This window comes from Ciconia boyciana, chromosome 10, assembly GCF_034638445.1.
Source record: "Ciconia boyciana chromosome 10, ASM3463844v1, whole genome shotgun sequence".
Classification (NCBI taxonomy): domain Eukaryota; kingdom Metazoa; phylum Chordata; class Aves; order Ciconiiformes; family Ciconiidae; genus Ciconia; species Ciconia boyciana.
The window spans coordinates 22,616,625-22,629,734 of record NC_132943.1 but is presented as its reverse complement, the minus strand read 5'-3'; the positions used below and the strand labels follow the sequence as shown (position 1 = coordinate 22,629,734).

Genomic DNA, 13,110 nt, shown 5'->3' with positions numbered 1-13,110 from the left:
AGAGTAAAATGCTTATTTATGTTTGTCTGAGAATTGGCAAAAACGTGCCATGTTTGTTTCTGAAAGGATCCTGAGAGGAATGAAAGGCAGTGAGGAAGAAGGCCATGTGGAAAGAGGAGGCATTCTTACAGACAGGCACGAAATTCATGATAAGCTCTGCAGAATGAAGCATAGCAGGGTGATGAGCACTATTATCACATCCAACAGGAGCAGAAACTGTGCAGCTGAAATGAGTGCTACTGCACATTGCCTTAACTTCTGCAGCACTGTTCAGTGACCAACATACTGCATGTGCAACATGCTGAGTGAAAGGCATGTTGTTACCACAGTGCCATAGCCAGAAGTCTCGAAGTATAACCAAGGACAGCAAAACATGATACCAGCTTGTCTAAATAATTCAGAACAAATGTCTCTATTTCCTTTACCAAGTGTGTATTAGACAACAGTATTCTATATTGCACCATAACCAGCTGCACTGGGACATCCTTCAATACTGCATTCATCACAGAGCAAATAGATAATTACATCTAGATGGGTGTTAATGAACTTCAGATCCTATTTAGTGCAAATAATCCAACAATACTACTGCCAGCAATGCTTCAAAGTTTCTGCTTTTTTGAAATTTTCCTCTAAAAATAAACAATTGCACTTACTTTTGTCCCAAAACATAGTAGTTTATTCTCCACTATACATGGTAAAAAGTGACCAAGACCAGAGAACAAAGAGTCAGGAGTCCTAAATTCTGGATTTAGCTGTTCAGTTAACTTATTATGTGATCAAAAAAATTTTCTGATGTCTTTACATAGTTTACTTTTTGTTAAAGATGGGCACAAGGTATTGGTACATTGTCTGCTACACAAAGAGGCTGGGAGAATTCATTATCTTGTTTATAAAACTATGGACTACTTGCTTAAAAGATCTCATAAAACTGACAGGTAAAAAAAAAAATTCACTGAGATTCACAGATAAATGAAGACGCAGTGGAGAGTGAAAGCACACGTATGTGCACATGTTGATCAGCCATAGGATGATAAATCAGCTACATTTCACCAGTAGTTAGGATTTATCTCCGGGATTTAGACCTTGATTGAAATCTAATAGCACTTCCTATCCCAGGCTGTCCTACTTATAATGACAATGCTAAGCTAACTTTGCACAACAGGTGACCTGACACACAGATGTTTGTGCATGAGAGACTTCAGATGAGTTACCAAACTTTTTAGCTCAGAAGGGTATGAAATGATATGCAAAATACTCATTAAATTCAAGAAACTTTGGTCTATAGCACTTGCATATCCTGGAGCTCTCAAGCACAGCTAAATATTTAATTATAGCAAATCCAGTACATAAAGGGCTGTACTGCCAACTTCTTCCTCTTCTAAGTTTCAGCTCAGCCAGCTGCTGTTAGGACTGTGTCTATATCACTGTTCTGCTCTGAACAGATGCTTCTTGGTTCTTGCTGAGTGGAAGAGCAAGCTGGTTTCCCTGTTCAGGTACTGCTGTCTCTTAGGTTTTCAGTCCCCCAGAGTAGGATTTATGCTACTAATCCGTGCATGGCAAATATGAGGGGGACAGCAGAGACCTACTGTGAACTGAGAAGAGTCAGATGAACCAGTCACCCACACAGCACCAATGAAACAGGGAAGGAAGCACGGGGGGGAGAGAGAGATGATCTTTCAACAGCATCTCAGACGGATTCCTCAGATTTTTTGATTGGTGATGCTCATTACCCTCTTCTTTTAGACAGTAAGTTGATGAAAGATCTCTGCAAAATGCAGCAACAGAAGGGATATATAAACTCTCGAGTCAGTATTCAGAGCAACATTAAATCCACACACTTGAATTTTATCACTGAGCTCAGCATCACGTGGAGTTCTGCTGACCCATACCAGCCCACATCAGAGGATTTCCTGACATGGTTCTAATACAAGCTCAGCTGCTGTAGAGATGGGTGGCTCCTGTTCTAATACTAATCGGCAACAATATCTCTTTGCAGAAATCACAGCCCTGCCACTGAGACTGTGTTATTTTAAGCCCTGCGTAGATCAACAGGATTTCCAATTACTTAACTAAAATGATGGAACAGGCAGGAAATTATTCATGTTTGATGTACTGTAAAAGAGACCGTTCTGATCAAGCTGTCACTGTCCTGGGTTCAGCTGTGCTTTTCTCTTCGCTCAATTCCTTCTCATCAACAGTTACTGCCCATTAACTGATTTTGCAGCCACTGGTATGAATAATAGTATTTCCACTCTTGTGGGTAGAAAAAAACAAGAATAAAAGGTCAGAGACACCTTCACAATCCAAGCTCAAATCTCAGGAGAGTCTTTCAATCGACATTAGGATATGGAGAGAATTCAAATTTCCTAGCAGAATGTAATTATACTCAGCAAAATGTTATATCAGTAATGTGTTCTGGCAAAATGCTTGTGTAAAGCCCTGTGATTATAACACAGGCACAGAGAAACTACATTATGCTAAGAATGACACTTCCAAATCTAAAAATCTCCAGGCACACATAAAACTTTTATATGAGCAACAGAGAATACATATCAAGATCCATTTGCCTAGAGTTTATGTTATTCTCCAAATAGGAAAGGCATTTGTTGTCAACTATAGGAGGCCAGTTTCCAATCTTTGCAAAACGGGGTATCAGAGAACAAAAAAGCCTTCCCTGTGCCTCTTTCTGTTGACTAAAAATAAGTGCAGTACCTCTGCTCAAGGAGTATTTCTTCCTCTTGCTTTTGGAGCACACACTGACACGCTGCCTTGTGTTTAGCTATATGCCATGGCAGACATTTTAGGAGAAAAAGATTACCCAAACTTTCTGTAAATGCAGGAACTAAACAGACCTAGTTCAAAAGCCCACAAAACATCACAGAACAGCTGCAGCCAGTTCTCTGCCAGGTACCCAATGTCTTTCAGGTGGCTTACATACCATCAATAGTAGGAGTAACACACTTTGGATTCATTGGTCTAGTCCTGAGAACCTGTCCCTAGAGTAATGGGATCATTTTAAAATCCATAAAAATCAGGCAGCTCAAGGAAGTGTGTTGGCAGAGTGTCTGCCAAGGACTCATCTTTCAAAAAAATGATTCAAGTATTATGGTCCAGTTGTGGAAGAAATGCCAAAAGATGTGGATGGGGAGGGAAAAAAAACAACACCAAAAACCCAATCAACTGCACCTTTGCCCCCACAAGCATCATAAGAATTCCCTCCACACCAAGTCTGGCAAATCAGCCTTAAACAGTTTTCAGTTTAATTCAAGTTTCTTAATAATGAACTCTACTTTCATAGCTATTATGGGTCAAACTCTGCCATCGTGCAACACTGACGAAACCAACAGAATGTGCTCACTTACTTGGCTGCTGGGTTTCTCCCAAAGTGGTTAGCCACAATGACCTCCTCCCAACTGAGCACTAATGAGACTCTAGCTGCATCACGGCTGTTGATTATGGTGTTCAAAAGCCATTTACTATTTCAAGCCGGTAAGTTAACTGTCATCCTCCCATGCTTTTGTACAGCTATGATTTTTATGTCCCACATACATCAGCAGCTCACAGTGAACCAGCAGCATTGTTCCGCTTTTATATCAGCTCTAGCACTACGAAATATGCTCCGCTAACAGCAAACGCTGGTGCTACAATACAGCCTCTAAGAGAAAAGGGGTTGACAAGAGGCAGAATGTTTGTGCATGCTCGAACTACCTACAGCCACCTAGACTGTCAGCACTCGTAGGGTCTGTCTGTGGTACTACCGTACCAGCACAGCTCTCCCCTCCACAGAATGGGCAACTCTTAAAGATGTATTTTGGGGCAAAGTTTCCTCACATGTATCTCAGAAAAAAACCAGTAAAACTTCAAATTCCCATGGTCAGCCTCTTTTTTTCTCCCCTCCTTCCTGCAAGTGATGTAACTTCAGAGGAGAACTTCAGCTGACTACAAAGCAGCTTATATGGGAAGCAGATTACCATGGCAGAAGCAACCCTCAGTTCAGCCTCCTCAGGTCATCCATACTCTCCAGTCACCATGCCTTGCTGAGCTGTTTTAAAAGTGGCTAACGTGCCTGGCCACAAGAAAAACACCAATGCTGTTTCCCTTCCCCTGAGATATTTACACTCATCAGAATAATTCTGAGCAAAAGAAGTGCCACAGCAATGGTTTCTGTCCTTTTTCAATCAGAGCACAGGTTTTAGAAAGGACATATTTCATAATAAAAGAAGGAAAGTGAGAACACTGATTGAACAGCCTATCCTTGACAACAGAAAGCAGTATTACAGCCACAGGGTACAGTCTGTATAAACTAAAAATAAGGATAAGAATCAGCTTTGGAAGTCTGATGAAATCCTTTTTTATATAATTTTTTCCTGTTGTGATCACATGAAAATCTTCAAAATGGAAACACTGAGCAAATGCCACTTCTTGTTATTTACAGTGCAAACCCACAATGGTGAATGACACCTGTAACCTTTCCATTTCTTACAGCTTCCCTGTAAATAGCTGGATCGGTATTAACCTGGCACTCCAAACACTTCAGCTTTGCTTCATGTAGCACTCAGAGGCCTGAGTTCACAAGCGCTGTAAACAATTTGAGGAAATAAAATAACCAGGCATTAGGAAGGACAACATCAGATAAAGTTTTGTCAAAAGCAGATGGGATGACAACATGATATATGCTCTGCTAAAGAGCTAAGACAAGAGTTGTGAGTAAATTTATGGAGACTTAGTTAATTATACCTTCTTTTTAATCCATAAATTGAAGTCTATGAAGTTTTCAAATATACTGTAGTTAGCTTGCCAAAAACTTTATTAAATGCTCTTGATAAACTGATGGGTTATAAATTGCCTGCTTGAAACTACAAACAGCCTGAAATATAAGCACATTAGATAATTTTTGTTAGTTCTACAGCATCGACACACTGACAGCATGAATAACATCAGGAATCAAGTACCTTGGATCAAAATCATAATTTATTCCTTCAATATCTGCTACCCACAAACAACTTAGATTGTGCTCTGGTTTAGACAATATTCTGAGCAAAATGAGCTCAAAACAGTGTCAGAAGAGATTTATTTTCTTAATAAAAAAGTAAGTTATTTTACTGTAGAACAATCAGAGATGTTTGTCCAGCTCTATATATAAATACTAGCCAGGCTAGAAAGGTTTTCACTGACTTCAGGATCCAGCGAGAGTAACTAAAACCATCACAAAACACTGTGTTCACTCAGAGTCTGGAGAAGGTCTGGGCAGTTGGGATTTATCTGGCTACCTAAATTCTTACCATGCCAAGTAACTGACCAGGATTCTTGCTTTAACTAGTGCTTATGTATTGCTTTGACATAGCAGGATGCTTTTTAAGGTTAGGTTTGAGCTTTCTGTTTTACCAATGTGTTCAGAGGAATGAAGCAAGGTGACTCTGCCGGGGTCCACACGCTGCCTTTCCCACAATACACATGCTCCACAAACAGGAGAGCGCCAGGAAAGAAAACCAGCATGAAAGACGACGACTCAACTTCCCTGAATGTTAAGAGCTGCATGAAAACAGTCACTATCAGCTAGAAAAAGAACAAAGCTAGGAAAAAGAGAGGTTCAGCAAATCTTTGCAGCAGCTGCTACTCATGGAGGCTCTGCGCTGCCCTATTTGTAACTCAAGCTGCAATCTTCCTCAGAGAGAAGCTGATTCCAGGATAAAAGAAAGGAGAGAGAACAGTGCAAACTGGCAATACTGGATCACTGTTTGGAGACCCAGTGTGTGCATTAACAGCATGGCTATATCCCATGCTATTGTTCAACCAGTGATCAAACTCAGGAAGAGCTATTCAGTCAGTCATGTAGAGATCAGAGAAAGACTGGTAATAAGTAACTAGGGCTCATTACAGCACACCATCGCGAACAGAAGTTAATTTTAACTTGGCGAGGATCATGCCATGCTTGTCTGGTTCATGCAGATACTCATCGCCATGAAAAGGCAATTAGAAATCAGCCATGAGCCAGACTGTGTGTACTGTCATGAGCTTTAAAAATGAAAGAATAACAAGGAACAAAGTTGTTCTTCTGAAGACTGGAAGACTCATGCTTATATAGGATTTGTTGGCATAAAAAACCCATTTAGCAACTGTACTTCGCAGTTTATGAGGAGACATGCACTAACAGTGAGAATTATTTTTGCCATCTTTTTTTTGACAGAACCTTTCCAAACAGACTCACAAATGGAAGATCCAGTTAAAACATACCTACTGACATTAAACAAGACCATACCAACTAACCAAAGTGGTTGACTGTCTGTCCTTACAGTTTTTAACATGGTACAGTAGTCCGGGCACTGACAGTGTCTGAAGAGATCAAGGACAGGAAGGCGTACAGAGTACCTGGATTATACCAAATTTGCCTAGATGAGAATTTGGGGGACAGCACATGCAGAACATGACTTGTGCTCTTTATAATCATCTTAAATCAGGCTTTCATTTACATTTGTACAGTTAAGCCACGGTTTTACATTTGTCAGTGCATATATGTAATACGCGCATGCTGAGACCTCACACGTTGCATGAATGCCAACAGGTTTGAGCTTTCTCACCTTTTGACAGCAGTACTTGTCAGCAACACCTCCCTGAAACCCACTGTGTTTCTACTTCTCATACAAATATAACTAATTATAAAAATAATCAAAAGTAGTGAAAACCAACTGCATACTAGTACTAGTCAGAGCAACTCGAAAGAACCTGAATTTACCCAGCTTGGTGCCTTTACCTGGTAAACATCAGCCTAGCTTTCCTGGAAGCCTTCTCCTTCTTTCAAACCCAAAAGTTACACCTTTGCCTGCAGTTACCTTAAGCTGTTTTTTAAAATGATGAACAGGTTTAGTAACCTTGTATCTCCCTCCACACCAACCACCTTTCTTCCAGTGAAGCTCTTAGAACACCCTGGTTCATGATCACTCCATGAAACCAGTTTCAGATACCAAACTCTTCATGGCATTAGGAGATTTATTCAAACTGCCAAAACTGTCAAACTATTCAAACTGTCATAAAAAGCATGTATTCCAGAAGAATAAGCAAAGTGAGTAGTCTTGGGTCTCCTGTACAGCCCAGACTTGAGGAGTTTCACAGTTCTCACAACATGAACTCTGCAGCTAGCAATGAGTAAAGAAAGACTGGAAAATGCAGTGCATCACCCTCTTCACTCATGTCTCCTGGAATGGAAGATGCCTGTTTGTCCTCTGCACACCTCAAAAAATGATTAATAAATATTACGACCCCATGGAGTTTCCCTTCCTGGATATTGAAAGAAAAACAAAACAACAGCAGAAAGCAAACCATTCCTTTATCAACAGAGCCGATTATGTCCATGTAGCTACAGCAAAAACAAGCATTTGAGGCCTGGGGAACAGGAATTGCAAGGCTTACTGAAATAAAGAAAGGCTTGAGGTAACTCCTTTGCCCAGCCTGATTAGACTAGCCAAGGGCTCACACAATTTATATCAATTCTCTGGTTTGAGATTGCTTTCATTCTCCCTACAATCCTGTATCACCTGAGAAGGCATCATGTTCCCCCTGACTCATGGAGAGTTGTGTTTTATGTTGTAATTTGCTAGAACAGTGATTATGCGCAAGTGAGAGAATTTCACAAGCAAAATGTCTTGTCAGTGAAAATAGCAGCTTTACTCCTACATTCACTTAGTAGCAGGAGGCAGAAAGTGTCCTGGGGTTTTTGAATTATTGCTGAAATGAACTCCAGATGCCTGCAGAAAGACTGCTAAATATATACCTAATTGCCAGTTTCTTTTGTCTTAGCCCCACTGCTAAACAACCTTCAAACAACAGCATTTGATACATTCTGAATTCTTTATTAGCACCTTTATGCAAAATTAAATGGCACTTGTGTAAAGCCGGAGCACAACAGCATGCCAGTGCTTCATAAGCAACATCTCTGGAAGCCTGTCTTGGGTATTCACCTTCCTGTGTGTGGGAAGTTTTCTTATAAATTACAGTCTTCCTTTTACATTACACGCACCCCAGTTTTATACCTCTCAGTTTTTATGCTAGAAAAATTTGCATATTTATGTAATATTAATCAGGCACCAAATTTTGCTATTTTGAATATTCAGCAAAGGAGAGCAAAACTATGCTTCCTGGCCTGCTGCCACTCCAATGACTCATCTTTGCTGACATGCAAGCTAATGGGGGTGAAGATTTAGAATTGCTGCTTCATAGAGAAAAAGGATTTGAGAGAGACAAGCTCATATGTCGCATGCTTCATCCCTGCTAACCCTGACTCCCACACACAATGCTCACAGAACAGCTGAAAACTATGAAACTGCTGCCGGGCTCTGTAATTATAGGTGTAACCTATAATAGGGTAACCATTAGGAGTACATATATCAAGGCTTTGGTCTGGAAATAAGATGGTCTTAAAAATCAAAGATCATCTACATCACACTGAACCATTTGCATATTCAAATAAATAAATGTGTTCTTTCATTGATTAAGGGAGAGGAGAGGCAGAGGGATCACCAGTGTAACCACAGAGGAGCACACATCACTCTGTCGGCTGCTGCAGTCCCGTAATATACAATCCCACTGCCTTCACTGCCTTCAAAAGTCTACGCTGATCTTTTCCATCCCAGCAGCAAATCTCACCCATGGCTGTAACCTGCTGCCCTCATTAGCCCAATACTCAGTACCAAGGGAGCCGACATCAACAACAGAAGCTACTGTGCAGCCCTCCTCCCTTTCTCTCTTACCCGGATCTACCCACTTTGATTTTTACCCTGCTTTCAGTACACTGGTCCAGTGCTACTCTATAGAGCAGGATTCAGACAAGGTTCAATCTAAAGTGGCATGGAAGTGCTGCTGTCACCTAACATGCATGGGAACGGACGGGCACATCCAGAACACTAGCACAAAACACCACATCTGTAAAGCAGGGCTCAAGTTCTGACACTTGCTAGATAACTTATCACTGTGCTGGTAATCTCTTTTGGGACAGCATGAGACAGCATGAGGTGTGTATTAGGGACACTTACACAGACTTCAGCTCTATGATGCCTGATTCCCACTAGCCATGTCAATTTTTAATTTATAATTTACCTAATCCTAGCAAGGGCTTCCTGCACAGTGTGACACTTGGCTGCAACACTTCACAGAAATCACTCAAGACAGCGTGAACCTCCAATTTCTCAGCTTCAGTTCCAGTTATAAACACACAGTGTTATTTTAAACACTTCAGGTTGAAAGAGTGGACTTTCCAAAACTTGACTACCATAGTAAGGATGTAAAGGATGGGAAAATCTTGACCTTGCTGATTTTCAGATGTCTCAAGAGAAAAAGCATATTGGGCAGCTGCTTCTAGTTAAATGTATGAAGACTAATGACCTCCTTCAAAATCGTGCACTCTGGACAAGATTAATCTGCTCTTTGTTGACTATTCAGCAAGGCAAGCACATAGCAGTGATCTGGTAAAGTTTGTGTTTGAATTACGAAAGTTTCAAGTCAGCAGTTCCTTCTTTGTCATTTCAAATAATACAAAGTGAGGTTTAAATGCTGGAGTCACAGCTAAACACATAAGGCAACTCACAGAATCACAGAATGGCTGAGGTTGCAAGGGACCTCTGGACATCATCCTGTCTAACTGCCCTGCTCAACCTGGGTCACCTGTAGCAGGCTGCCCAGGACCATGTCCATATAGCTTTTGAGTATCTCCAAGGATGGAGACTCCACAACCTCTCTGAGCAACCTGTGCCAGTGCTCAGTTACCCTCACAGTGAAAAAAGGTTTCCTGATGTTGAGATGGAACCTCCTGTGTTTCAGTTCATGCTCATTGCCTCTGGTTCTGTCCCTGGGCACCACTGAAAAGAGCCTGGCTCAGTCTTCTTTCCACTCTCCCTTCATATATTTATATATATCGATAATATCCGTCCTGAGCTTTCTATTCTCTATGCTAAACAGTCCCACCTGTCTCAGCCTTTCCTCATGTGAGAGGTGCTCCAGTCCCTTAATCAATCTCAGTGACCATTTGCCGCACTCTCTCCTGTAGCTTTGTATCTCTCCGGTACTGGGAAGCCCAGAACTGGACACAGTACTCCAGGTGTGGCCTCACCAGTGCTGAGTAGAGGGGAAGGATCACCTTCCTCAATCTGCTAGCAACACCTCTCCTATTGCAGCCCCAGGATACCATTAGCCGCCTTTGCCGCAAGGGCACATTGCTGGCTCATGTTCAGCTTGGTGTCCACCAGGACCCCCAGGTCCTTTTGTGCAAAGCTGCTTTCCAGCTGGTCAGCCCCCAGCATATACTGGTGCAGGACTTTGCACTTCCCTTTGCTGAACTTCATGAGGTTCCTGTTGGCCCATTTCTCCAGCCTGTTGAGGTTCCATCCCTCTGGATGGCAGCACAACCCTGTGGTGTACCAGCCGCTCCTCACAGGTTGGAACATGAGCAAACTTGCTGAGGGTGAACTCTGCCCCATCATCCAGATCATTAATGAAGATATTGAATGGGACTGGACTCAGTATTAACCCCTGCGGTACACCGCTAGTTACTGGCCCCCAACTAGACTTCATATCACTGATCACCACCCTCTGGGTCTGGCTGCTCAGTCAGACTGAGCTCCATCAGTCAGACTGAGCTCCATCAGTCAGACTGAGCATCCACCTCACTGTTTGCTCATGTAGCCCATACATTATCAGCTTCTCTCTCAGGATCTTCTTGGAGGCAGTGTCAAAAGCCTTACTGAAGCCAAGGTAGACTATATCCACTGCTCACTCCTCATCTACCAAGCCAGTCATTTCATCATAGAAGGTTATCAGGTTGGTCAAGTATGACTTCCCCTTTGCCTTCCCTTTTGTGAACCCATCCAGTCATCATCTGACTGAGCCTTCCCTGAAGCAGAGTCATGTACTGCAGTCTCCAGTGGCAGAACTGCACTGGTGGAATTGGGTCCTCCCTCCATTTCTCAATATAAACCAGAATGCAACAGGCAGATGAAATCCTATGAGCAGGATTGCCACCATTTTTCCTATCTGAGATCATGCAAGTAGAAAAACTAGCTTACTTCATTTACTTAAATTCAGTGAATGGCCAAGTTAGCTTCAAAGAAGGACTGAGGAAAGGAAAGCAAAGCTGTTTAAGAAACAAATAATTGCTCCTTGGAAAAAATAACAAGCATTTTTAAACACACAGTTTGTGTGTCTATCCATTTTCTCCTTTTGTCATGGTCCTTCACCAACTCACAGCGCAGTAGAGACCAGGCATTATCACATTATCTTTGGAGTCATTAAAAGCTAAATGAGCCTTCTGCATTGTACTGTCAAGCAGAGCTGATGACTCACCTCCCTAAGGGCAACTTGGTCTTATCCTGTTTGCATTAACAAAACCCCAAAGAGATATCATTATAGAGGATTTAAAGGAAACTGTGGCAGAGAGGTTGATATTGGCAATCTGTAAATCCTCTGCATGCTTAAATAAGGAGCTTGGTGGTAATCTCTCTAAATAAAACTCTGCAAAGGGTAACATTTCTGGCATTCTTGGTGCTTCCCAAAACCAAACCTATCACTGTTATCGTCTGATGCAATGACAGACACCTCTTGTTCTCATAGGGATACAGAGATTTGGGTTAGTTCTGCTCATACGAGAGAAAGGAAGGATCCGGAACACAAAAGAGTGAGGCCAATGCCTTCTCCCAGCCCTCCTCATATATAGGGCATAGGTTACAGAGAAACTTGAATGGGTTTCTACACTGAAGTACATCAGTGTATTTCCTAACTAGCCAGCTGCCTTCTGGATGTTGAAGACCCTAGCTAAAGAATCGAACACCTACGTCCTGTTTGTGTGCATGCATGTGTGTGTACCTAGAAGAGAGAGCATGTGCACATGCAAGCAACTGCCTTTGTCTGGAAAGAGGTGAGACTACTGTATAACTACCTTATAGTTGTATGTATTACACAGCTTCTCCAGGACCCCCAATGCAAAGGAGGGGTGGAAAAGGAGTAGCCTGTAGTATTGCAATCTGCATGACGATAACATCCTTATACTGATTTCAGCGGGCCAGACTTTCCTTATCTCACTGTGTTTTTCTTTAAGCTGAACATGTTCATAAAGTGTGCACTGAAAGCTAATGAGAAGATCCTAGCTTCAAGCTTAGCCTCCAGTCAGTGCCTTCGGTGACTAGTATTTTATTTCTCCTCTAACTTCTTGCCAACACAGGCAACCAACTGTTAACCTGAACCTATGTGGTCTCCAACACACTTCTACCTTAAAACCAGCAGAAGCCCCATATATTTCTTGTCTAGCACACAGTAAACACAATGGCACTCTAGCAAATAGGCTATTTCAGCACCTGGTTATGTCTGAAACTCTCCGTGGTGCTTTGGGAAACCGAGTAATGTCAATGAATCGTGTTCAATTACAACATAGTTATTTCCAAGCTTGTTTGATGCTTAGCATTTGAGGAAAACGATATGCTTACTCACCATAAGGGATATATGCCAAGCCTACTGACAATGAAGACAATGGCAAATGTAAGGAACAGAAGGTCACTCAGTTTTTGACACTTGGAATAGTTTGCCATTTTGGCAGCCTGTAAAAGAAAGAAATGTCTGTTTACTTCTGTGAGGACAACTGAGTTCTCTTGTATTGTGTATAAGCTGTAAGAAGAAGAAATCAAATTTTTATGAAATTGCTAACATTGTCATTGGGCCACCTCACAGTGACCTCGTAACTCCTCTCTACCATGCAGGTGGGAAATGTCTTCTCAGAAAAAAACCCAGACTGTGTAAAACCAGAGTACCTCTCTCATTTCTTCCTTCCCCATTCAATTTCCTTTTTGAAATCCTACAATTTCAGATTCACAAAACTCTTCTAAACCTTTTGAACCCCATTGTGTTTATGCTGTCCTGTCCCCAACCTCTTTATCTACCTGTCTCTCACCTTTCCAGTATGCTCCACTTGCATTTTCAGCATCCATCCATCTTCCACCTGCCCCATGCTCTCCGACTTTCTAGTGTTGCTATATATAAACTTTGTCTCAAATCCTCTATAGTGCCCCATATCCCATGTTCTCCTACAGCATCTCTTCTTCCTTTCTGGCCTATACAGAACAGTTTCTACCTCTA

General features: G+C 41.8%; 1 protein-coding gene across 2 annotated transcripts in view; it reads right to left on the bottom strand.

Annotated features, from left to right (window-relative positions):
• Positions 1 to 13,110, bottom strand: part of CERS6 (ceramide synthase 6) — a 136,082-nt gene that overhangs the window by 13,779 nt on the left and 109,193 nt on the right. For both annotated transcript variants that reach the window (XM_072874753.1, XM_072874754.1), the window contains one exon: positions 12,469 to 12,575. In XM_072874753.1, coding sequence (XP_072730854.1) covers positions 12,469 to 12,575 — 107 coding nt within the window. The remainder of the gene's footprint in view (positions 1 to 12,468; positions 12,576 to 13,110) is intronic.